Consider the following 27,121-nt stretch of genomic DNA (forward strand, 5'->3'; position numbering starts at 1 on the left):
CCTGACACCCTATTAAGTCAGTATTTTTGCAAAAATCACAGCTTAAACTTACAAACTTTTTGTGGCCAGCTATGAATCTCTGAATTCTTCTTTTGGAAAATGTTCTCCATACTTCCTACACTCACCGGCCTCTACTAGGTACAACCTGCTAGTATCTGGTTGGACCCCCCTTTTGCCTTCAGAACTGCCGTATTTCTTCATGGAATAGATTCAACAAGGTGCTGGAAATATTCCTCAGGGATTTTGATCCCTATTGTCATGATAGCATCATGCAGTCACTGCAGGTTTGTTAGCTGCACATGCATGATGCAAATCTCCCGTTCCACCATATCCCAAAGGTACTGGATTGAGATCTGGAGACTGTTAAGGCCATTTGAGTACAGTAAACTCACTGTCACATTCAAGAAACCAGTTTGAGATGATTTGAGCTTTGTGACGTGAAGTGTTATCCTGCTGGAAGCAGCCATCAGAAGATGGGTACACTGCAATCATAAAGGGGTGGGCATGGTCAGCAACAATACTCAGGCAGGCTGTGGTATTTAAACAATGTTCAGTTGGTACTAAGGGGGCCAAAGTCTGCCAAAAAATATCCTCCACACCATTTCACCTCCAGCATAAACTGCTGATACAAGGCACAATGGATCCATGCTTTTATGTTGTTGATGCCAAATTCTGACCCTACCATCTAAGTGTTGCAGCAGAAATCGAGACTCATCACACCAGGAAAGGTTTTTCCATTCTTCTGTTGTCCAATTTTGGTAAGCCCATGTGAATTGTAGGCTCAATAGCTTATTATTAGCCGACATGAGTGGCACCAGGTGTGGTCTCCTGAGGCTATAGTCCATCTGCTTCAAGGTTCGACATATTGTGCATTCAGAAATGTTCTTCTGCATACTTTGGTTGTAACAAGTGGTTGTTAGAGTTACTGTTGCCTTTCTATCAGCTCAAACTTCCTCTAACCTATGGAATTAACAAAGCATTTTCACCCAGACAACTGCCGATCACTGGATCTATTCCCTTTTTCAGACAATTCTCTGTAAAACCTAGAGATGCTTGTGTGTGAAAATCCCAGTAGATCAGCGGTTTCTGAAATACGGAGACCAAACCGCCTGGCACCAACAACGATGCCTCGTTCAAAGTCACTTAAATCACCTTTCTTCTCCATTTTAATACTCGATTTGAACTTCAGCAGGTCACCTTGACAACGTCTATATACAGTGGTGTGAAAAACTATTTGCCCCCTTCCTGATTTCTTATTCTTTTGCATGTTTGTCACACAAAATGTTTCTAATCATCAAACACATTTAACCATTAGTCAAATATAACACAAGTAAACACAAAATGCAGTTTTTAAATGATGGTTTTTATTATTTAGGGAGAAAAAAAATCCAAACCTACATGGCCCTGTGTGAAAAAGTAATTGCCCCCTTGTTAAAAAAATAACCTAACTGTGGTGTATCACACCTGAGTTCAATTTCCATAGCCACCCCCAGGCCTGATTACTGCCACACCTGTTTCAATCAAGAAATCACTTAAATAGGAGCTGCCTGACACAGAGAAGTAGACCAAAAGCACCTCAAAAGCTAGACATCATGCCAAGATCCAAAGAAATTCAGGAACAAATGAGAACAGAAGTAATTGAGATCTATCAGTCTGGTAAAGGTTATAAAGCCATTTCTAAAGCTTTGGGACTCCAGCGAACCACAGTGAGAGCCATTATCCACAAATGGCAAAAACATGGAACAGTGGTGAACCTTCCCAGGAGTGGCCGGCTGACCAAAATTACCCCAAGAGCGCAGAGACGACTCATCCGAGAGGTCACAAAAGACCCCAGGACAATGTCTAAAGAACTGCAGGCCTCACTTGCCTCAATTAAGGTCAGTGTTCATGACTCCACCATAAGAAAGAGACTGGGCAAAAACGGCCTGCATGGCAGATTTCCAAGACGCAAACCACTGTTAAGCAAAAAGAACATTAGGGCTCATCTCAATTTTGCTAAGAAACATCTCAATGATTGCCAAGACTTTTGGGAAAATACCTTGTGGACTGATGAGACAAAAGTTGAACTTTTTGGAAGGCAAATGTCCCGTTACATCTGGCGTAAAAGGAACACAGCATTTCAGAAAAAGAACATCATACCAACAGTAAAATATGGTGGTGGTAGTGTGATGGTCTGGAGTTGTTTTGCTGCTTCAGGACCTGGAAGGCTTGCTGTGATAGATGGAACCATGAATTCTACTGTCTACCAAAAAATCCTGAAGGAGAATGTCCGGCCATCTGTTCGTCAACTCAAGCTGAAGCGATCTTGGGTGCTGCAACAGGACAATGACCCAAAACACACCAGCAAATCCACCTCTGAATGGCTGAAGGAAAACAAAATGAAGACTTTGGAGTGGCCTAGTCAAAGTCCTGACCTGAATCAAATTGAGATGCTATGGCATGACCTTAAAAAGGCGGTTCATGCTAGAAAAACCTCAAATAAAGCTGAATTACAACAATTTTGCAAAGATGAGTGGGCCAAAATTCCTCCAGAGCGCTGTAATAGACTCATTGCAAGTTATCGCAAACGCTTGATTGCAGTTATTGCTGCTAAGGGTGGCCCAACCAGTTATTAGGTTCAGGGGGCAATTACTTTTTCACACAGGGCCATGTAGGTTTGGATTTTTTTTTCTCCCTAAATAATAAAAACCACCATTTACAAACTGCATTTTGTGTTTACTTGTGTTATATTTGACTAATGGTTAAATGTGTTTGATGATCAGAAACATTTTGTGTGACAAACATGCAAAAGAATAAGAAATCAGGAAGGGGGCAAATAGTTTTTCACACCACTGTACCTAAATGCACTGAGTTACTGCCATGTGATTGGCTCATTAGATAGTTGTATTAACAAGTAGTTGAACAGCTGTACATAATAAAGTGGCCAGTGAGAGTATATTGCTGGGTTGTCTTGAGTGGACAGCTAGTTTAATATCCAACCATTTACTGTCTATGATGCTCTACTTTAGATACAGTACTTCATAGTAGATTTCAATGCGTTTTGATTGTTGTCTTGTTGTATCAGTAATTTGCTTTTCAGCTTTAGTTTCTGCTTTCTAATTGACTGTCTGATATCTCCTCAAGGATTTGTTTATATTTAGTGAAATCTATTCTTCCCTGTATTCACATAATGCTTCTTATGCCACTGGCTGCCACACAAAACACCAAAACATAATAGATCAACCCTTGTCCTTTACAGTTGGTAAGGTGTTCTTTTCTTCAAATAATTATAATTTTTTCCCCAAACAAATCATTTGTGGTTATGGCCAAAGAGTTAAGGATTGCCTTCATCTGACCACAGTATTTAGTTCCAAAATGAGTCTGTCTTATACAGATATTGTTTTGCATACTTTCAATGTGTTTTTTTATTTAATGAGATCACAGGCATGGTTTCTTTCTGATGACTCTTCCATGATGACCATGCTCGTTTAAGTAATGCTGCATAGTTCATCTGTACACCCTCTACTCCTTCCTCAACTAAACTTGCCAGCAGGTACAAGCCAGTCATTGCTATGCCTTCCTGCACTGTAAGCATGCAGTTCTATCTGTCAGTTTTCTTGGTATTAAAGATCTTGCGTTGACTTCCACAGTTCCCCTTGACCGACATTGCTTAATGACAGAGTTAATAATTTATCTAGTAGCGTTCGTCTTATTGTCTGCAAATGTTCTATGGAACCTAACAGTAAGCAATGTCATAAGGTTTGTTATAATTACTCCTTTATTTGTAGGGTTGTTTATTAGAAGTATGCATGTAATTGGTAAAGGGATAATTATGGAAAAATGAAACATACCACAATGTATAAAGTCTCTAATTTGCAACAAATAAAAAATGTCTTTTTGTATTGTGCTATGTTTCGTAGAAAGTTGATATTGAGGTGTCATTTCAACATTATTCTTGGGCAAAGGTTCCTAAAGTATGGGTCATATGTTGTCTGAATTAGGGTCACTCAGATTAACAATTCACAATAGAACTAACAGAAAGGGTTGTGTCTGTTTTGCTAAGTGTCTTGGATTGGTTGCCTCTGGTAGTTAATACAAATGCCAATCTTTCGGTATGCCCTGTATAGGCGATTCTCTAAGGGGGACACCCAAATCCCCAAACCACCTCAGGGTTGATGGTAGGTGGTGATTCTCCAAAGGCCTGGAATAGCAGTTGGTGGCAATTCTCCTAGGGGGGCCTACCCACTCACCCAACGAAATGATGGTTGTTGGTGATTCTAGGTCTCAAATACATGAAAAAGGCAAAATTGGGTCCAGAGAAAAAACATTTAAGAACCACTGGCATTGGGCATCATACTCTTTCACTCCAGTTCTTAATAAATGACGACTGTGTACCTTTGTAAAGAATAAAATATACATGTTACCTTTTTTAAGTTTCATAGCAATAAGAGCTTAGACTCACCTGCAAAAGCAGTGGGTGACGCTTTAAAACAAACTTCTGAGATGCCATGTGCATAAAGGTAAGGCCAACACAAAGGTTTGGAAGTGGATCTGTGTGGTTAGCTCGGAAAGCTTGAACATACTGCCCTGTAATTAGAATGGCGGGAAAGATTAATTTGTAATGCAGATTTGTCACCACTGTATTTAATAGAAAAAAAAGATGTAATCATTTTGAGACTATAAACTAACATATACAATACAGAACTTTAACACAAATGATGAAGAATTCTAACAATTGAATCAACAAAAACAAACAAATACAAATATATTTACTCAACAATATAAACCTTAAACTTTGATCTTTACAGTTTTTAACAAGGCAACCTATGAGCAGATCTGAAATTCCGGGTGCTGATAAATAAAATTAGCCCTGTAGTAGGGTCAATTTATTTATGTTCTGCAGAAAGGGGAAACTGATTTACACACACGGAAAAGAATAATTCATGATACACAGGACGAGTAAGTATTCTAAACAGTATTCAAAGAGGAACAGCATTATAACAGAAATATGTTTCTATAAACAGAAATATTATATGCTTGATATTCTATAGATTAGTACAATTGTTGTTTTTCATTTTAAAATAAGAAATTTGGACATTGATCATTTTTTAATGTAATACTTTAAAAGATATTGCAGTCTATTGTATATATTTAGGGCAGCACGATGGCGTAGTAGGTAGCGCTGCTGCCTCGCAGTTGGGAGACCTGGGGACCTGGGTTCGCTTCCCGGGTCCTCTCTGCGTGGAGTTTGCATGTTCTCCCCATGTCTGCGTGGGTTTCCTCCAGGTGCTCCGGTTTCCTCCCACAGTCCAAAGACATGCAGGTTAGGTGGACTGGCGATTCTAAATTGGCCCTAGTGTGTGCTTGGTGTGTGGGTGTGTTTGTGTGTGTACTGCGGTGGGTTGGAACCCTACTCGGGATTGTTTCCTGTCTTGTGCCCTGTGTTTGCTGGAGCCAATCCCAGCCGACCCCCGTGACCCTGTGTTCAGATTCAGCGGGTTGGAAAATGGATGGATGGATGTATATATTTATATATTTCATAACCTTTATACTCATATGTTTATTGTTTATATAAGAATATAATCAGGCATTGATGCACGGCTCCATTTGGAACAACCTACTTGACTGAAAGTCAAATTGGCTGTTATGTCAGTCACAAAGTGTACAGGTCATCATCTCAGAACTGATGTTCTGTGAGTCAGGTGTGTGTCATCAGTATATATACTTTAACTGCCATAATGGAGTAGAACAAATTGATATTTGAGTCTTGGCAGCCTCTTTCAGGGTGCCCTGCAACACTTTTGTATTGCCACTTAGATGTTATTATACCGCTCACTCCCATTCCTGTAGAGCAGTTTGGAAGTGCCATGCAACTGTATTCCTGACACTACATGGGGGACAACCTACCCACCCCAACACAAATACCCTAAAACGTTTGGCATTCATATGTCAGTGCTTCACGGCGATCAGTCTTTCACATGCTGGTGCTTCGCAAAGTTCAATACATCAAAAGTAAAACTAGTCGTTCATTTATTGGTGCATGACTATACTGCCTTTTTCTAAATTTTACTCTACTGCATAAATATTCAATAAATCCCATTTTTATAAAATATGTTCAAAATGTGCATAGACAAAGACAATTCTCTCATTGACGAAATTAAAACCCTGGTCAGAGACCATAACAGGCGAGTCTGTTGTGTTTGAGGGGGTTAGTTGCCGGATGAGGGTTGGGGATGAATGGCATGTTAGTGGAAAATACATTTTATTAAATAGCTCAATTAAAGACTCCTGCATCCAAACCATAACTCACAAATTACTGATTAATTCTACCACAAAAACCCAACAATATATGGTGATTTATGAGCCACAACCTCACTGAAATCCACAAATCTGTATTAAGATTGAAACGGAGGAGACTTTCAAACTTCCATGAATCTAACACTTGTAATACAATATGTATGCTTTTGCCTCCCAATAATATTTTTCAACAAACACATTCTAAAATTCACCACTAAATTTTGTGTGAGTAACCAATAAGTACCTGACCCAATGCAGAACATTACTCATGATTGAAAATTTGCTATTAATTAAAATTTCTGGATGCTCTCAGGTGAATATAAAAAGTAGGATGCTCTTATGGGAGTTCAGTTTTGCAGATAAATAATGGATTCTAAAGCAGACAGAAAACCAGCACTTTTGAGAAAGCAAAGGGATAAAATGGTTGTTTCATGCAAGATTATAGGTGCTGAAAATTAAATAACATGCACAGATTTATTCCAAGTCCAAAGGATCCAGATGTATGCAAGTCCAAAGAACATTTGTTCTATTCCTCATGAAATGCATTAGATTTTTTTTTCTAATTTTAGGTAGAAGATGGCATTTAGGTAGAAGATGGCATTCTTCTCCCATTTATTACAACTGAACAAAAAAAAAAAAAAAAAAAAAAAAAGAGTGCACACTAACCTTGTACAACAAGTCACATAAGTAAGTGAAGATTTTACTCCAACAAAGTTTCAGTAGGGACATTCCCAAAACGCGCGAGATAGTGAATAAGGCGCCTGATATGATTGTTCATAATTAGGGTCTTGTCTCAGGTACATTTTTGATATCAGTGAAATACGGTCTAATTCAACATAAAATTGCTATCATGCATATCATTCTGAACTAAAACAATGAGGATCTTGACTTTCTTTTAAAACTTTGTTTAATGGCATTTATTAATTACTGATGCTGACTCATATTAGTCAAAATGCTCAGGCGAAAGCTTAAAAAGAACAATATGTTTGAATTGGACACTGATTCTACTGGCTCTAAACCACAATCTATACTGCATTTTAGAAGTCTTTAGGGACTGATTAAATACTTCTGATGCACAATTGAGAGGCGAGATTGACTGAACCTGAAGACATAAAACTAAACGGCAGCCTTTGCTTTCTAGAGCTGATTGTATTCCCTTCAAATGGAATGACAGTTAAGCACTGCCATGAAAATAATCTGCAAAAGAAAATGTCTAAAAGAGAACCTTGGACTTTTAAAACTGAAAATATAAAATTGTTTATATCTCTTAAACATTAATATACCATGTGTGCTTATTTACCATGTATATCAATAATTCAGCTATGCAAATATCCGAGATGCTGAGAACATCTATGCATGTCTTCCCTTCATCTTATTTGATTGCTTTGCCTTTGTACTTAAAATGCAAAAAAAAAGTATTGCACAACCATGTTTCATATAAAGTAAGTACTCACAGTTACCAATTAAATCACTGCCTACATATCTACTCCATTACATTTTGTAACCACATATTGTAATATATGGGTCTATAATGAAATTAGGCTTATACATGCAGATACCACTTCTTTAAATAAGGTTTCTTCAAGTGTCTTTTTTTCCCAAAAATCACATATTAGACACCAAGGAGAAGGACTTGGATTAATTTTAATTACATACTTTGTGTATCAATAAAAAGACTTAATATTAAGGCATTTAAAGTCCTAATGCTACCTTTTATCAGCAACCTTTAATCTAAATTAGCTATTAATTACAAAAAACATTTGGTAAATTGGCCTGCTTTGTAAAAGTTTTTTTCTGCCTCATTGATTCTGTGGGTTTTCTCCAAACTGTTAAAGTCCATACACACTCTCTTAATCATACTTAAGATTTAAGCATCATAAATATTATTACTCAGAATGTAATTGTCACTCCTGTTAATGAAAACATTTCAGCTCATTATTAGATTAACTTTTTATTGCTTCATTACTTGAATATAAATGCTCAGTTTGGAAACAAAAAACTAATAAATGTTTTAAGACATCTTGACAATGTAGAAACATTAAACCTAAGCTTTAAAATGAATAATATAAAAGACAAAAAAAAAAATATACTAATCATATTTAAAAGACTCAATAGATAAAAGTTGCTCCTCTCAAAACAAAGGTTATCATAATTTTTAAAAAAAAAATCACTTTTGTTTAATGAGAATTCATTTGGTCTTAAATTAACAGATAAATGGTAATCAAAAAAGTTGATGTGAAATCTATCAACAACTCATAATCTGATTACATTTCCAGATTAACAAGTAAAAGTATGATTAACAGAGACATAGCCATGTATGGGTGTGGGCGGATGTCTTTATGTCCTCTAAAACCAAGTAGCATTCAGTAGCCTAGGTAATTGCCTTTTAACCTCTGTGTGTGTGTGTGTGTGTGTGTGTGTGTGTGTGTGTGTGTGTGTGTGTGTGTATGTGAAAATATCCAACCAAAAAGTCATGTCTGGCCTCTAAATAATAACCCACAAGTTTTATTCAGAACAACCACTAACTTGGAAATTATGAAAGATGAAATGATTGACATCATTATACTATCTATTATTAGCAATTACTTGGTAATGAAATAAAAATGACACAAAAAAACTCAAGTGTTTGAACACTTTTTTCATATATGTCAGTACACATGTACAAATCTTTGGCTACTTGCAAAATCAATACCTTAAAAAACACCCCCATTCACGCCCAACTATTTTGATCACTACTTTAGTAAGAGACTGCGTGTCTATATGTTTTGCTTGTCTCTCTGTTTATTTCAAAATTATGGATTCAGTTTAAGTTGCACTTTCTTTTTTGATATTATATTTTAAATTACTTTACAGAGCACTGGGTCCATACATTGAAGAATGCCTAGTAAGAATATACAGAATTGAAATGGGCTAAATGAATCTTAAAACACTGTTATCCCATATGTAAGTATTTACATTCAAAATTAGTAGCAACCATTGTACTTTTTTGTAACTGGAATCTCCAAAGTAGGTGAAGCATAAATTGTATCAGGTTCAATGTCAGATACGTTTTAGGAAGACTCTGGTGTATTTTTTAAAAGTACAAAAACATAAGACTTCTCCTCTTCAGTTAAACAATGATCTGCTGTACTTGATGATGCATTACAATCAATTAAAATGCAAATTAATAATGAATTCAGAATGTTTCATTTCTGATTAGTAGAATACAATCAACTACAAAACACTACAAACGTAATCTACTGTGAGGGACTGGTTATTCCAAATAATTCATAGTTAAACAATTAAGTCATTAGTGTATTACGAATGTTTTCCAGGTTATGACCTTTCATGGCAAAAAGATGAATTTGTAAAACACAGGGAAAAACATTATTCTGACGCAATAAAATATGACGCAAATAAAAATGGAAGGAAATGTATTTACAGGACAGTTTGAGGTCTCAATTAAGAAAGTGCACTGTTGGACAATTGAAGCAGGTTTGAAATGTCAGGTTCTATTTCTCAAAACATGCTTTATTACTTTTCCTAAGCTTTTATATAGCATTAATACAACAGGTCTGTGTGGCGTTCACATCTTTATTTCTTTTATCATGGTTTGTTAAATAGCTTCATAAAATATTAAACTCTAGATTTTTGTTTGTCAGCTGGATGCAGACAATAGAACTGATTGATTGTTACTGACTAATGATATTTGAAACATGGGAAAAAACACTGATACCAGCACTGAAACACACAATATTTGCAGCTATGTACCCACATTTTTATTATGTGCAGGTGCATCTGCACTGAAAAATATATATGCCCCCAAATTAATTATTATTAACAGCATGAAAAGGGGGTCATCTGTGTTTCCAGTGAACATCCCCATTTATTAAAACAAATTCATTGTGTATCAGACGATTCGACATTATACTGGAGTTTTAATACAACATTTGACAGCAACTTGAATGGAGCAATAGTAAGGCAATTATATGTTTACTTCTTTCACATGTGACCAGAACAAAAGTGTATCTTATGCAAGTAATATATGCAAATAAGACACTGCAGTTTTTGATTTTAAGATATCTAGTGACAAAATTCTAAAAGCTAATTTTTCCTTCTCTATTGATTGCTAACCTTGCAAAGTCTAACTACTTAAACCGTATGTATAATGGTCTGTTTTGTACATTACCTTTGATAAATAAAAAAAACTGAAACAGAACTCCAGCAGAATTTTAAAAACTTATAAAATAAGCAAACCCTTTTGCATTGTATGGTAGAATATTAAAAACAAATCTAATTTGAATTAAATACAATTATAGTTGAATTTAAAAACTTTACTACAGGTATACTGGTAAAACTATACATACCGAAATATGTAGATACTAATGATGGAACACATTATTAAATATAAAAAAATGACAACATTCCATAAATTTAGACATAAAACTGACAGTGTAAATAAAGTTAGCTTACTTCAGCAAAATATATGTCTCACCTAGAGCATGTTTGAAACTACCAGATACAAAAGCATTGTGGCCATTGAGGAGGCAGAGAGCATGATTCTCAGGATACTTGAGCATAAGACGTAAGCAGAAACGATGATGTCTTACATCCTGTGAGTGCATGGTGATCTGGTTGAATATATTCCATAGCTGTGGACTGTCTACATTATCCATCAGCATCAACCTAAGATTTTCACAAAAAAGAAAAATATTCAGTATTATTCAAAACTGAGCAGAACTCTCAACAACTTGCATTAATACAATTAATTTCAAGAATCAAAATCACAACAACCATGCAAGCAAAAACCACAAATTCACAATGCGTAGTTGTGTTAGTCAAACAATATGAAAAAAAAAAAATGACAAGATGTTGCATACATTGTGATTTCAGATGTAGAAGATAAAAATAGGAATATTTTAATTTCTTAAGGGATATTCTTTAGTATATTCCACAGCTGAAACTGCTTTACCACTACAGTCCTATACATTTTCACAAAACTACCACAGCTAAAGCTATTCATTGGTCAATCTCATTACCAACCCCGACCATGCTTACAAATAACATCAAGAAGTATCTGCACTCCTCCACCTGAGGCAGTTGCTCCCCACTAACTAGTAAACAACTTTTGATTCAAATGAAGAAAGTGACTAAATTATCCATTTTGAGCAAAGATTAAAATAGTTTGAGAGCTTTAAAAAATTTCAATAATAATTAAACTGTAAACAGAAATTAGCTTTTTCTTAAACACTTAACTGTATGTCAAGTTGCGGTGAGACACAATTCTCATTTCTTAGTGTTTGGCGAATAACACCAACCATTCACTTTTCTGAACTTCTTGTACAGAAACAAAGTCATACTTTTCCCTTTTCTGAATTTACCAGCATACCTTGTTCTATAAATCGGATTACAAGAAGTATTTTTTTCCTGTGCTGAGTGGTATTGTTTGGCAGAGGCAATGGGAAAGCAATGGAAATTAATTAGAAATATGTTTTATTTATTCCTCCCTGGTAGTTTATTTATAATTTTGCAATTATGTATAATTATTCAATCACTTTGTCATGGATAACTGTACATAGGAGATACACAGTTTGTGCCTGGATGGAATGAAGCCATTCCTTTTTCATTGGTAAACTAGGGGGCTTTGCCCCCTGCTCGCTTCGCTCACCCACCTCTCCCCCCCGGGGTGCACTTTGTGCCAGCCACTTCGCGTCTCTGCCGCTCACATTGTGAAGGGTGGGGCTGAACGCACGCTAAGGAGATGTGGTCGGATCAGATCATGGCGTGCTGCTGTAGCCGCCGAGCCGCGTGTTCTGCTTGTCACTCTACACGCCGATCATTTAAAAGCCTGTACAGCAGCTGTCCTTTTGTCTCATTGCCTTGTCTCATGGGACGTTAAAGTGTCTCAGAGAAAATCACGTATTGTCTCCTTCCAAGTATGCCTGTCCACCAAGAGCTGAATGAGAACAACAGAATTGCTTAAAAAACACATTAATTCATTACACCAATTTGTACAAATGACATTTCTGAACTAAATTTAACTATTTATTTCCTCTGCAGTGTGACACCTTATTTAGCCTCATGGCTCCAAAGGCCATAGTTCAATGCTTGGCTGAGCCACTACTTACAGTATGTAGAGTTTTCTCAAGGAACACCATTTTCCTCACTCATCCTAAAGACACATTATGGTATGCTAGGATGTTCAGCATCTCTAAACTGGCCCAAGATGAAGGAGGATGAGTATACGTGCCTTATGATGAACAGTTATCCAATCCCAGTGTTAGTACCTCATCCCCTCCATCTCTCTTCACTTCATGATTCTCAGTTTCACTAAACTTGCCCAAACTACCTTACTCAGGTTCTCCTCAAAACACATATCATCATGCACACCAACTTTTCCTCTTAACTCAGCATTCCTCTTCCACTCACTCCATAACACATCACATTTCCTCTTGATCAATATCACTGTTCTTTCCCACTTTTTCACTGAGTGCCTTCATTAGGCTCAATTTACTCTTAGAGAGCAAATTCCTCATCACACAGCCTTATTAATAAGCTTTCCAATCAATTTTAAGAAGTTTCCTTTACAAGTCAGAATAAGGGACAACTCCAGAAATTTCTTACACATACTTCTCACCCTCGCTATCACTGCTGTGCTCACAACCTCCTTCTTCAATCAACATGATATCAGGTAGCAGTGCCTACTTTCTGCACAACCACCCCATTGCAGATATCTAAATTTTCACATTCTGCAGTCAAACTTGCCACCAGTAAATACCCTTACACCATTACATCTTTAATTCAAAAATATAACTGCAGAAAAACAACCCGCGTTTACCTGCGACATTGACACGCATTTGCTACGACAGCTTCGGTGGCACAACGGTATCAGCTATTGACTGGTAATCAAAGCTTCACAGGTTCAATCCCAGACAAATCCGTTTTGAGAACTGAGCTGCTCGTATTCTTACTATTTTAGAATAAAAACTTATATTTGATTCCAGTCTGTAACAGCCGGTGTAATTTATGATACAGTGGAACCTCGGTTCACGACCATTATTCGTTCCAAAACTCTGGTCGTAAACCGATTTGGTCGTGAACCGAAGCAATATCCCCAATAGGATTGTATGTAAATACAATTAATCCGTTCCAGACCATACGAACTGTATGTAAATATATATTTTTTTTACGTTTTTAAGCACAAATATAGTTAATCAAACCATAGAATGCACAGCGTAATAGTAAACTAAATGTAAAAACATTGAATAACACTGAGAAAACCTTGAACAACAGAGAAAACTAACACTGCAATAGTTCGCGCTATAGCACTACCAACCGCTGGCTAAAAACACTTTTTTTTAATGAGTTTTAAGCACAGGGAAAAAAATCCGTAATTTAATAAACCACCAAGAAAAGTAACATTGCAACAATGCACGCTACAAACCGATCGCTGTAAACAGAAGTGAAAACAAAATCAAGCCCAGTGCATTCTTTAACTGCCTTCCTACCTCATGCATCCAGCTCTCTCTCGCGCTGCCTGTGTGTGTGCACGGCTCTCTCTCTCGCGCTGCCTGTGCGTCTGTCTCTCTCTCGCGATACCTGCGTGTGTTTGCGGCTCTCTCTCGCACTGCCTGTGTGTATGCGTCTGTTTTTCTCTCGCGCTGCCTGTGTGTGTGTTGCGCACTCTCCAACTCTCTCTCTTGCTCGCTGCACAGGAAATGCACAGGGAGAGACTGAACATGTACAAACCAAAAGGGAAACTGGCTTGTTCGTATACCGTGTGTGTGGTCGTGAACCGAGGCAAAAGTTTGGCGAACTTTTTGGTAGTAAACCGATTTGCACGTGTACCGAGACGTTTGTGAACCGAGGTTCCACTGTACTTATAAAGGTTATATTTTGGAATAAAAGTGCATTTGTTCTATTTGTACCTTTTGTGAAAGTGTTTCTTTGATATTTAGAATTCAGGCTTCACACATTATATACTTCATGTCTACATTTTGTCAATTATTACCAAAACATGAAAAACGTTTCTGTTTTAACAATGTGTTTACTGTACATAGATTGTTGTAGACACGGAACACACATGAAATGCAAGTGTTCTAAATAACAATATAGTATTTATAAAAGGTGTCATTTTGCTTGACTTCTCACTCTATACAACTCTAAGCAACTGACATGCAGGTAAACAGACTTCAGCTGAGACAACTGTGCGGTGTCGGGGGATGTGATAGTAGGCTGCTTGCTGTTTGCTGCTTATCCACACGTTCAGAGAGGTGCAAAGCGTTTTAAGGTGGGACGGATCTACGAGTTTTTTCATAGGCTCTGGTAATTCTAGTGTTAAACCATTACATCAACCCCAGCATTGCCGTCACTGCACATATGCCACAAAAAGTTGTACCATTCATCATTCCTACTAAGAATTCACACACCTTAACCTTTCCATCTTTCCTTCTATCCACCACCTCATCTAATTATCCTATCATACTTCCAATATTCCAATTAACACAACCTTCATATCTCTTACTCACTGCTTTTCCTTCAACTCCCCTTCTGCTAAATTTATCTTCCCACATTACATCCTACAATAAATCAAGTGTCCTTCAACTGTTGCTCAACAGCTTTGTTTAGCATAGGGAGTTGGAGTGCTCAAAGGACACTATAGACTGCATCCTGCACATGCTTTGTTACCTCTACAAATTGTATCTCACAATCAAAGGGGTATTACAGAAGAACATTTTAAGGCTGGATCTCTTCCTGATGCTAAACACCTTCACTGTCTCTCTTAGGCGTCATAATAGATGACTGAACTTCTTCTAACCACAGGTCACATGTGGTAAAGTACAAGCTAAAGCACAAATTTTAGTCACTCTTAGAAATAGCCTTCCCACGTTCATGGACAAAAAATCTGGCTAGTCAAATGATGCATTACCACCAAATTAAACTTATTTAAATAAATATTACAAAAGCAGAGGTTGCTCAGGTTTTTAAGTGACTAGCAACGTACTTTTTAGAGGTGGCCAAGATACAAAACATTTATAACCCCTCATCACTCTCATACCGTATGTAGTTGTATGCTTTACGGAAATTTTTGTCCAGTATTGCAGCTGACAAACCAAAGTATTCAAGTTCTTTCCTCTTTATACGATCATCGTAGAAGGAATAGTATTCAAGAGATGAATCAACTAAAAGCTCTGCCTCCTTGAATCGTTTCAATTCACAAAGAGTGTAGATAGACTTCAGAACAAGCTGCCACCAGTCGTCTTTTGTCAAAACATTTGTTTTACCTTGAAAAGAAACACATTAAACTTGTTGTAAATAGTATTCTAGGTTTATCACAAGCTGTTTAACAAGTCTGAAAAGAAGATAACAAATCTCCAAACTAGTATCATGGACATATTTTCTACAAGATTAGATACATGAAGACAAAGGTAGCATTAACAACTTGTACCAGAAATATAATATCAATACTAATGGCCAGCAATACCCTTTAATTTTTTGCTTTTTTCTCAGCATTTGCTTATCACTCAAGTGACGTAAACTAAATGAAAATTACACCTCCTGCATTGACACAGACACAATTAGCCTATAATGTCATCAGATTAGCAATGTGTGTGATGTCTGTTTGGAATCACTTTAACAATAAAATCTCTTTGCATTTAATAAGATACAGAATTAGCATCTTCTTAGACCATCTACACACTGCAGAAATTCTTAAAACCAAAGGGAACTGAACGTCGCCAGCTTCTCTTTTTTTCATAATATAGGGAAAACAAATTCATTAAGTAATGTTGATCAGGGCCTGTTGATTCCATTGTTGCAGCAATTTAAATTCCCACAAAACAAATAATTTAGCCTAGAGGTTTTATTCTCTGGCAGCAATTTTAGAACACATGAGTTTTTGACATAGTAAATATGAATTGTATTTATTTGTCTAAGTCTGGATGTTCGATTGGATCATTTTGCCAACAGTGGTTGCCTGCTTCATTATAAAACCAGGTACTCCTGATTCTGTTACCAGATGTACACCTAGTGCTCAGCTCAGCCATGCTGACCCACTCATGTCCTCTTCATTAGTCTTAATGATAGCTAACTGAAGCTAAAAGTGTTGGAGTGATGAAGTTATTCCTCCTATGATCATTTTCAATGTTTTAAACATAGGAAATGGCATTTTATAAATAATGACATGAAAATATAAAGTGAATAATGGTTTGCTTTCTGCAAAAGATTATAAACCAACAGTCAGTTAATGGTATATGCATTTCTTAAAAGTCAGTGCTCATGACTACACTATCAGTATAATCTGAACCATTTTATTAGTACTATTGTGATAGGGTGATAAATACAAAGAAAAAATTATATCTGGCATAATACAGCACTGGGAATTTTAGGGACACAAATTTTGATCACATTTTATTATCTATCAACAATATTCTCACCAAAAATTAGGCACAGGTGTCACACCCATTATTAAAATTCCTTAAAATGTGCTCAGATATATACCATATACTTAAATTCAAGTTTTAAGTAAATTGGCACACTCACACAGGATCTCTTTCTCATGGCCTTGTAGTTTCACAATATTGAGTTTTTATGAAAAGTTATGCGTGCCTTCAAGCAACATATATGACACATGAAAATTACTGTTACAGATTGTAACTTCTGTAAATTACAGACATTTACTGTGGGAGGAAAACAGCAATTATGGCACAGAATTAAAAATATAACCACAAAAGATAAGAAATGCTACAAGACAGAAATGAAAGCTTTAAAACCAGGTCAAAGATAAGAAGTGACAAGCATAAGTGAAAAGGAGTGAGAAACATATCTTAATACAGTACCTATCACATCAAGATAAGCAGCCTCTTGATCATCAATGTCTGATATTTTATCACGGGGCACTTTTATTAAATATATGTGTCTTTCTCCCGAACGAGAGCTTGATATAAGGCAAACCTGGGCCCTGTTCATAGCAACCTAAAATAGACAAGTTATGTTTGGAGAAATATTACTATAACAGCTCAGGGAATTAGATGGCAGAAAGAAAATTAAAATGTGAAAAAATGCAATCATTTGTCAATATATATATAAAGCAGTTAGAATTCTGCATTGCTGCTTACCTTTAAAAGCATGCCAAGCATTGTAAGCAATGTATCCACATAATCAAACATCTTTCCTTGAGACTTGAGCAAAGTAGAGCGATGCAAAAGTAATTTTAGCTCCTACAAGAAAAGAAAAAGTAAAAATGTATGTTATTAAACAGTAGTACAATCTGCAAATGTCCAAATTATATCCAACATCAACAGTCAATCCAACTGAATTTAACATGAATATGATACATTCTTCAACTGAAAGAAAGATAAACGTCTTTATTAACATCAAATATTAAAGCCATTTAAACATGTAACTATTCTATTTTCAGTTTATACTACAAAATTCACTAATATGTCATTTTAGATTTATTTCATTTTATTAAAATATCTCAAGTTTCATATTAGCTTGTAAATATATGCTAGGAAAGGGTAATGTGTTAAATATATTGTGCAATTACATTTATATAAGAAATATGAAAAAATGTATATATTTTTATATATACTGCAGATCTCTTCATCTCTTTGGGGTGATTCAACCTGGAGGTACTAGGGAGACCACTAAATAGAATGGAATGAACTCCAGATGTCTCAGGGACTCTCTCTTGTGTCATTTCAGGAGAGCACTGAAATGCAAATGCCAAGACAAGTTCCAGAGAGACTATAGGATCACCTCTTCCTGGTAGGCGCCTTGTGGGGGATACAAGAGATCACAGGCCATGCTGCAAAGCAGTTCACGTGACCTTATCAAGAGGACAGAAGTCCTACCAAAGAGATAGTTCCAGGCATTCCTGCTGGAAAGGAAAAAGCAGTCCAATAGACCACATAGTTGGGTTGTAGATCTGTTTATTCAGAACTAGACATTAAGCCCGTTACAATAACGGGCACTAAAATAGTAGTGCATAAACATTAGTAGGAACAGTCTATATTAAATGGCAAAGGACCGTCTATTTTCTGTTACAGTAATACTGGCTTGTATGTGGCTGCAATATGCATCACTGTATTGTGTGCCTTTAATTTTCTCTCACAGTAATACATCTCTCCAGCCAAGTATTTTAATCTGTGCTGGCGTGCAGCTGATTATTGTATGTATGGCGTCTCCCCAGCAATGGATTTTATGTGCGTGAAAATAAATCTACTTTTAAAAGTCATCCTATTGTAATATCATGAAAATTCGTATATTTAGGAAAACACTTTACACTTTACCGGGCCAAGTTTGTTAAACGCAAATCTGACATCCTCAGAGTGAACACTTGCACAACAACAAACACTAATCCCACCTCTTTGGGGAAGCTGGTCTCCGCGTCAAAGTACCCGATTGGATTTTTCGTGCGTTATGTTTTAGGTCTTACTTCATTTACCAAAATTCTGATTGGATCGGCCGTACGATAATTTATAGGTCCCGCCCTCTCTGTCTTGTGTGACACGTCATTTGGCCTTTGAAGCATCGCACCGTGCCCCGCGCATGCGCACTTCACCAGAAGATAAACACACACGGACACGGACACACAATGGGATTTTATTAAAGAGGATACTTAGAGATGAATTTCTTGGCATGCAGAGCACGCTCTAGTGGTCATATACATAATTTACATATGTATTTTGTACACAGTATATATACACACACCCTTTCCTTGTTTTTAACAATCAACATTCTGCTGTAAAATCAAATTACAGCCAAAACCGCTATATATTTTGCAATGCCTTTCATCTTGGCACACTATCTCACAGACCAAGTTTCTGGATTAATATTGAAAATGCTGAACAAACATCATTGAACCACATGCAAATCATGAAAGTCCTTATTAAGGACTTGAGAACTTTTTGTCAAGAAAAGTGGTCAGGTTTGCCACTTGAGGAGACTAACGGATTCAGTCATAACTATAACAAAAGTTTGTGAGTGATCATTGGTGCTCAAGTGAGCGACATTCAATATTAAGAACCAAGTGTATGTAAACTTTGAATTGGGTCATCTGTGCAATTATGGTTATCATTATGATTTGTATCATGCATGTACTGTATAATTCTGTGATAAATAGCTTTATCCGAGTAATATTCAAAAATTTCTAACTTCACTTTTATTTTTATACCCATAACTACATAACATCTATCTCTTCATATAAGTAGCTGTGCTTGTAAGTGTGAATAACTTTATGTATTAAAAAGCATGTTACCTGTAACATGACTTAATACAGACAAATGGCTATGGATACTAAAAAATAATTTTCTTTCAAACAAGCAGTAATATTCTAATGATAAGCAGAAATTAATAAAGTAAAAACAAAAGACATAGACATCACCAACACAACTCACAGTTTTGATACTTTTTGTTATCTGGCTGTAATAAAAGTCACTCTGAAAATAAGAAAAAGATTTATTTTGCCCTGTTGCAAGCATAAGAACTTTTGCAATGCTTAACACGAGAATCCCTGAAAACTAAGAAAAAAGTCATAATGCTGGGCCACCTTAAATTCCCTTGCACCTCCTCATCAGCATCTTTGTTTTGCAAATGTGTAGATCAACACTGGCAGCAAGCAGCCTGATTTCCCATCCCCCACCGACAAGTCGGACAAAAAGTTCTCCCAGCTCAAGTCTGTTTATATGGGTGTGAGGTGCCTGGAATTGTATAGTGTAAATAATATATTGTTATTTGAAAAACATGCATTTCATGTGTGTTCCATGTCTACAATGATCTGAGTAAATGTAGGATGACAGGAAATGTGAGGCAAGAAATTTTGAACACATAGCTAAATCATAACTTTTTTCATATTATAGTACAGTGGAACCTCGGTTCACGACCATAATTCGTTCCAAAACTCTAGTCGTAAACCGATTTGGTCGTGAACTGAAGCAATTTCCCCAATAGGATTGTATGTAAATACAATTAATCCATTCCAGACCATACAAATTGTATGTAAATATATATTTTTTTTAGGTTTTTAAGTACAAATATAGTTAATTAAACCATAGAATGCACAGCGTAATAGTAAACTAAATGTAAAAACATTGAATAACACTGAGAAAACCTTGAACAACAGAGAAAACTAACACTGCAATAGTTCGCGCTATAGCGCTACCAACCGCTGGCTAAAAACACTTTTTTTTAATGAGTTTTAAGCACAGGGAAAAAAAATGAACATTTGAAAAAATCCGTAATTTAATAAACCACCAAGAAAAGTAACATTGCAACAATGCACGCTACGAACCGATCGCTGTAAACAGAAGTGAAAACAAAATCAAGCCCAGTGCATTCTTTAACTGCCTTCCTACCTTATGCGGCCAGCTCTCTCTCGCGCAGCCTGTGTGTGCGTGCGTCTGTCTCTCTCGCGCTGCCTGTGTGTGTGTGTGCGTGTGTGTGCGTGTGTGTGTGTGTCGCACGCTCTCTCGCTCTCTCTCTTGCTCGCTGCACAGGAAATGCACAGGGAGAGACTGAACATGTACAAACCGAAAGGGAAACTGGCTTGTTCATATACCGAGTGTGTGGTCGTGAACCGAGGCAAACGTTTGGCAAACTTTTTGGCTGTAAACCGATTTGTATGTGTACCAAGACTCCACTGTACTAATGACAAAATAGACCAGTTTGCCTGTATAAATAAAGTTTTTACAAAGAAGAAGGAAAATGGAAATAGGAAAGTTTATACAACAATTTCCTAACACAGCCTTTTCAGTTCACGGTAAAGTCCAAAAGCCTATCTCAAACACATTAGACGCAAGTCAGGAATTAACTCTGGATACTGCACATTAATATATATACACGTAAACACACACCAATACACCAATACACACTCATACAGAGACAACAGAGTAGTCAGTAAAATGAGAACTCTTAGAAATGCAGGAAGAAACCAAGAAGGCAAAATATCACAATCTACAACTCTGTTCTGATCTGCTACAGAAGAAGCCAAGTAAAATAAGAAAGATTCAGCCAAAAATAATCTAATTTTTTAAATATACTAATACAAATAAAGCATATATAATTCCCCATAAATAGCATAATTTTGAAGGACATTATAACGATTTGATGCAAAAATCCACACAGATAAAAGAAAAATAGATAGCTCTATAAAAACAGTGACCAGGTTGAGATTCAAACCCAGTCTCCTTTTTCTGTGAAGTGCCAGTGCTAAAAACTGGCTATGCACTGCACTAATGTATGAGGCTGGTTCTTAAAGTATCTTACAGAAGAACAGTGTACCTGCTGTGCTGCACTTGAGTCCTGTGCCAATGTCTCAGGATCATACATAGGTTCCAGAGCTTCAAGTGCCTTCTCTGCACGCCCCAACTGTTGCTGAAGAGTTGACAGTGAAATACGTGCATCCAAGTGTAATGGTGCCATCTCTACAACCTTGGTGTAGCTCTCTACAGCCACTTCCATGTGTCCAAGGGCCTTCAAACACTCTATAAACACAAAATGATTATTATCCACTAAGATAGTTTTATGTGGAATTTTGACTAAAAGTCTAAACAATGAGGACACAAATATGTTTAGCAGCCTACCTCCCATTTAGGAAATATAGTTGTTGACATTATTTTGGGTCACAAAAATGGTAAACATTACCTCTTTCTGTAAAATCATCCCTAAGCACAATCTTTCAGCACATACTGCAAGATTATATTTTGAGACAAATCACTATGAACCCTCAAATTTTGACAACAATAGCTATTTGCCTGGCAGTACTGATACTATTTAATTATTTATTAGTAGAAATTAATTTCAAGTTTTTTTTAACCAGAGTAAGATTATAAATATCGTTATAGTACATAATATATACATTTGTACATTATTTTAAATAAGCTAAATTAAGATTTGCATTCATTTAAATATACTACAGGGGAAAATACATGTACGCAGCCATATGAGATGCTTGTCAATAAGAGGCATTGAAAGCATTTTCCAATAAACTATTTATTAAAATATTATATGTTTGACATGTTGTAGCATGGATATTAAATAAATGTCAGGCACATGCTAACCTATCATGTCTTCAGAGGTAGGTCGGCACAGCACAGACCTCAGTTCTGGCTTTTGATAAGAAAAAGATAAACCAAATAATTGCAATTCAAAGAACAATGTAAATCAAGGTTGGGGTACAGAACATGTTTAACAGAAAGGACAAAAGTCATGGAAAACATGGAAAATGAGTATCTTATTAATATCTGCAATTCAATGTGCAAATGGGCAAAGTGTAAGCAAATGAAGAGTCTAATGGCAAAATAAACAACCAATCCTAATAGTATTAAATAGGTTTAAAAATATTCTATGGTAAACTAAGTTAGCATATGAAATAGTTTTACAGTATGGCATGTAGCTCATTTGTCAACAGAGCTTGATATTCAGAGAAAGATCAATTGGAAAAGCAAATACATTGTATATCCTATCACTAAAAATTAAGAACTGGCAGTCAGGATTCAGGCATCTGAAGGTACTAGAAAGAATGTCAGAAGCAGCCTTTCACAGAGCACCTTCACACACATACTGTACATCCACACTCAATACACTGTTCAATACATATAATCTGGCATATTAATCTAATAAATGTATGCTTCAAATGTGTGAGATAAAATGGAAGTACCAAAGGAAAAATACTCACAAAGATACCAAGCAAACAGACAGATGTTTTTAATATTTTTCCCATTAATATGTAACTATTGCATATTCACTAAGTTTGTGATATAGTTAATATGTTTCATTTTAGATATTAATTCTGATTTTCTGTAGAACAATTTCCACATAAAAACAAACAATATAAAAAAGCACTTGCTACTAATTTTACTATCATATAAGTTCTTATTAATTATTTTGAAAATATACTTTTACCTGCATGTCGGAGCCAGACAACTGGCAAATTATATCTTTCAGAACAAACAAGGGAACCAAGAAGTGGGAGAGCCAAATTGTACTCTCCAATCTCCAAAAATGCCTCAGCTACATCAAGGTAAAGATCTCCCATCTCTTCTGGACTCATCTCCATTAAGGAAGTCAGCATTGTCTGGATGAAAGACAGAAATGTCAGGATACAGTGAGTTATAAAGCACCTATAGCTAGACTATACTAACAAATAACGAGAGGAAAAAACTCACATCTAGTGGCTTAAGCATTTGCAGATGGATAAGGCAAACCATTAGCTTTACACGGATATCTATAGGCAGATTTTCTGGCATCTCTAAGTTATACATTTTCTCTGTGAAGGAAAAACAACTTATTAAGCCTTTTACACTTCAGAATCATGATGTGACCACAGAATGACATTAAAACAAAAAACATTTAAAAATTCTAATAATACTATGATTTACACAAAAATGTTGGTATTTAACAAAGTCATGATTTTTTTCATCAATAAAAACAGACTGAAGCAGGCGTACTATGGGAAAATTACAACCCAAAGGTGTTTTTTTTTTGTTAGCATTAATATAATCTTTGCATTTTGAAGAAGGAAGTTCAATGATAAATCTATTTGCTTAACATCTTCATATACTCATGATTCAGATCATGGGTTGCAAAAGGTAATGTGTGCAGTAACACTAGCAATGAACTGTTCTTCAGAAACCTCAAACTGAGTATTGAACATCTGGAGCTAGCTTACATAGTTAATCAAAATATGATGTACTGCATACGGCAACTTTTGGACTACAAATGGTGATCTGTTGAGAACATTGTGAAAGGTACAAACTTTATCTATATAATTACAAACCCCAAAAACCATTCTAGAATACCTTGGAGGAGTTAAACCATCTGAAATGATTTACGTAATGTCTGCAGAACTTTATCACTGCACTGTCAATAATTCACCAACATTTTTACTTCCATGTAAATAGAAGTTTGATGATGGTATCAAAAATTTGCTATCAAGTTAAGTTTAGATTCTAAATTCTACGCTGTTCAAAACCCCAAGAAAAGTTGATTTTAGCATGTTGTCTGAATGTGTGCTTGTGTGTGTGTGTGGAAAAATCGAAATTTTCACGTCTTAAAATTACACTTTCTGTTTCTGTGTGTTGTGTAGAGCTCCTGGATGACTAGATGCCAGCAAAGATAGAACATTTTACAACCAGCAGTTTCTGAGATATTTGCCCTGAATGCCCAAGACCTATGAGCAACAATAACTTTACAATATATTTACCTATCCTCTTTTAAGAAGTTACTATAAAAAGTCAAACAATATGAAAAACATCCATGGGAGAGACAAAAAAGTCACATTCCAGTCATCTGCTCAAAACATTAAAACATTAGGCATTTTTTTTGCTAAAATACAATTAAATAGATGTTCTTGGAAAAAATCAGTACCCATTATAAACAGGAAGATGCATTCACATAAAACTGAGGTTTTGAATTGAAGACCCCTGACCAGTGAAATAGGGGGAAAAGGAGGATGTTCAAACTGTATTATTTTGTTTATTGCAGCACGAAAGTTTAACAGAGCAGCTTTTGCTACCCATGCATGCAGAGTGAGCAGGGATATTCTTATGAAGTGGAAAGGGCATGGTTAATAGCTTTCCATTCCACTTTTCCCTGATTGACTGCTACCCTCCAGAACAAAATATTGATAGGTTATGTGAGTTTTATAAGGAAAATAATCACCATCCATTGAGCACAGACTTTGTCATGTTTAACAGGTCATGAAGAATTAATTCAACTGAACCTAATCTCAGGTCTTGGAAGTTTCATTCTTTGATTCACCATTATAATTTGTGCCATGGTGGCAACATTTCCTTTTGTTGTCAATGCTGTATGATGACCAGACCCTTGGTCATCTATGAGAGAGACCCTATAATGACAGAGTTCTTCAGTTAATCGCTTTACTTTGGCCTAGTAATGGCACATGTTCATTAGGCAAGAATTAATCCACAAAATATTATTTGATATATAGTGTTAGAATTTCAATAACATCGGGTGTGGGTTAAATTCTTGTTTTTTTCCTGTTTTCTTTTCTTTTAAAACTCTCTGGTGTTTGTTCTACACTGATTTTGAAGTTATTGGTTGTTGTATAAAGTCTGCAGTTTTTCAGCTGGATTGTATACTTCGTTACTTTCTTGAAATAAATTAATAAAAATATTAAAAGAAAAAACAATGATAACATGGTACTTGATTTAACAGTTTTCAGCATTTGTGCTGCTTCTGAAACAACATACCATAAACAGTAAAACTAAAACTAGAAAGTTGCAATACACAAGAGCTAGCTTAAGATCACTTATTGTATAGAATCAGCACTGTACAAAACCAATTTCAGGTTCAGGTTCAATTTTTTTAGTCACTCCTCAAGTAATAAAAACTGTCCCAATTAAAAATCACCCCTTGTATAATAAACAGTTCTTAATAATATTAAGTTTTAAAAACTATTCGTGTACCTGACATTTAAGTAAGATATTTAAATTAATAACTTATCTCACAATTAAATAAAGATATTTACTATAGGATCAAATGAGGAAAAAGTGAAATCAAAGCAAAAACGGTAAACAAAAGAACTTAAACATCAAGAAAACATTTCACCGAACAAAAGAAAAATAACCTGTACCACCATCATCCTCGTTATCTTCCTTTTTTGATGTGTTAATTTCTAAAGAAATTTCACAAAACTTCAACATCACCTAAAGAGAAAAATGAAGCATTATCTAAAGGCAAATCTAGCTCTTTTGTTATTTATACTTTGCTTTTATAATCAAAGGTACGCATAACATACAAATACTCTCTGTAACTATGACATTAAGCCAGTAAGTCTTTACTAAATGTAAAGTCATTATTAATTATTAAAGCAATTAAGCCAGTATTTATGGTTAGGTATCTACACTGGCTAACTCAACTGCAATGAGAAAATACTGACATTAAATTAGAAATTAGTAAACATTACACAGAACAATGCACTGTAAACAAATCATTGAAAAACATTAACTGAAATACTGCTAAACCATTCATAAAGAATTAAAATATGTAGTTTAGGGTATTCATTCAGCTAAAGAATGAAACACAAAGGCAGAAAAAATACAACCCATGACATTTATACACCGTCACAGTTTATACAATTTCTTTGCTAAGCGGAGCAGGCAGCAAGCTTCTAAGAAATGGGTTGAGAGCTCTAAATGCTTCAAAACCTGCTCTGTACATTTTCTGGATAAAGGAAATAAAAATATGCAGCCAAGAAAATAAGCAGATTTCAGAGAGGCTGTTTATTTATGGTCACTGGGAGGTTGTTTGGTGGTGAATATTTACAAAAGATTCAACCCTCAATCAGCCAAATAGATATTATTCAATTGACCTGCTTGAAAATAAGGCTAGCTCACCAAGTTGAAATGTAGCTGAAATAAAAGCAGCCTGATTTTAACAAAAGTATTCAGGAACTAAGCTTCCTGCATTTCCAAAACAACTCCCCAAGAGTTCATAACATCTAAAAACTCCTCACCTCTAAAGCCTTGCTGTACTGCTTATTAGAAATATAAAGCTCTGCAGCCATGTTGATTGCCTCAACCGTGACAAGATTTGGGTGTTTACTGAGTGCTTCCTCCATCACTCCAATTGCTGATGCAATATCATTTGTTTCATAATAGCTCCTGAAAAAGGAATTTGCATTTTACATTTTATTATTTATTATTTACAATTAAACAAAAACATAGAAGTTCTTATAATTGTGAAAAGAATCTATTGATAATGTTATATTACAAGTAGATTGACATACTGTATAAACAACATTATAGTTTTGAACCTGCATTATCCAGTTCAGGCTGGTGGAGACTACATAAGCATCATTAGGCACATGGAAGGAAACAGCCCTGGATGGCAATTCAGTCCA

General features: G+C 35.8%; 1 protein-coding gene across 2 annotated transcripts in view; it reads right to left on the reverse strand.

Annotated features, from left to right (window-relative positions):
• The window catches only part of gtf3c3 (general transcription factor IIIC, polypeptide 3), a 67,871-nt gene that overhangs the window by 9,921 nt on the left and 30,829 nt on the right, over positions 1-27,121 (reverse strand). Inside the window, exons 7-16 of one of the 2 annotated variants that reach the window (XM_028807638.2) lie at positions 26,735-26,882; positions 25,853-25,925; positions 23,424-23,524; positions 23,161-23,332; positions 21,538-21,740; positions 17,373-17,474; positions 17,094-17,229; positions 15,314-15,539; positions 10,751-10,941; positions 4,442-4,566 (exon numbers count right to left, since the gene is read on the reverse strand). In XM_028807638.2, the coding sequence (XP_028663471.1) occupies positions 4,442-4,566; positions 10,751-10,941; positions 15,314-15,539; positions 17,094-17,229; positions 17,373-17,474; positions 21,538-21,740; positions 23,161-23,332; positions 23,424-23,524; positions 25,853-25,925; positions 26,735-26,882 (1,477 nt within the window). Of the gene's footprint in view, positions 1-4,441; positions 4,567-10,750; positions 10,942-15,313; positions 15,540-17,093; positions 17,230-17,372; positions 17,475-21,537; positions 21,741-23,160; positions 23,333-23,423; positions 23,525-25,846; positions 25,926-26,734; positions 26,883-27,121 lie in introns of both variants that reach the window. The other variant, XM_028807637.2, reaches the window with a different exon arrangement.

This window comes from Erpetoichthys calabaricus, chromosome 8 (genome assembly GCF_900747795.2).
Source record: "Erpetoichthys calabaricus chromosome 8, fErpCal1.3, whole genome shotgun sequence".
In the NCBI taxonomy this organism is placed as follows: Eukaryota; Metazoa; Chordata; class Cladistia; order Polypteriformes; family Polypteridae; genus Erpetoichthys; species Erpetoichthys calabaricus.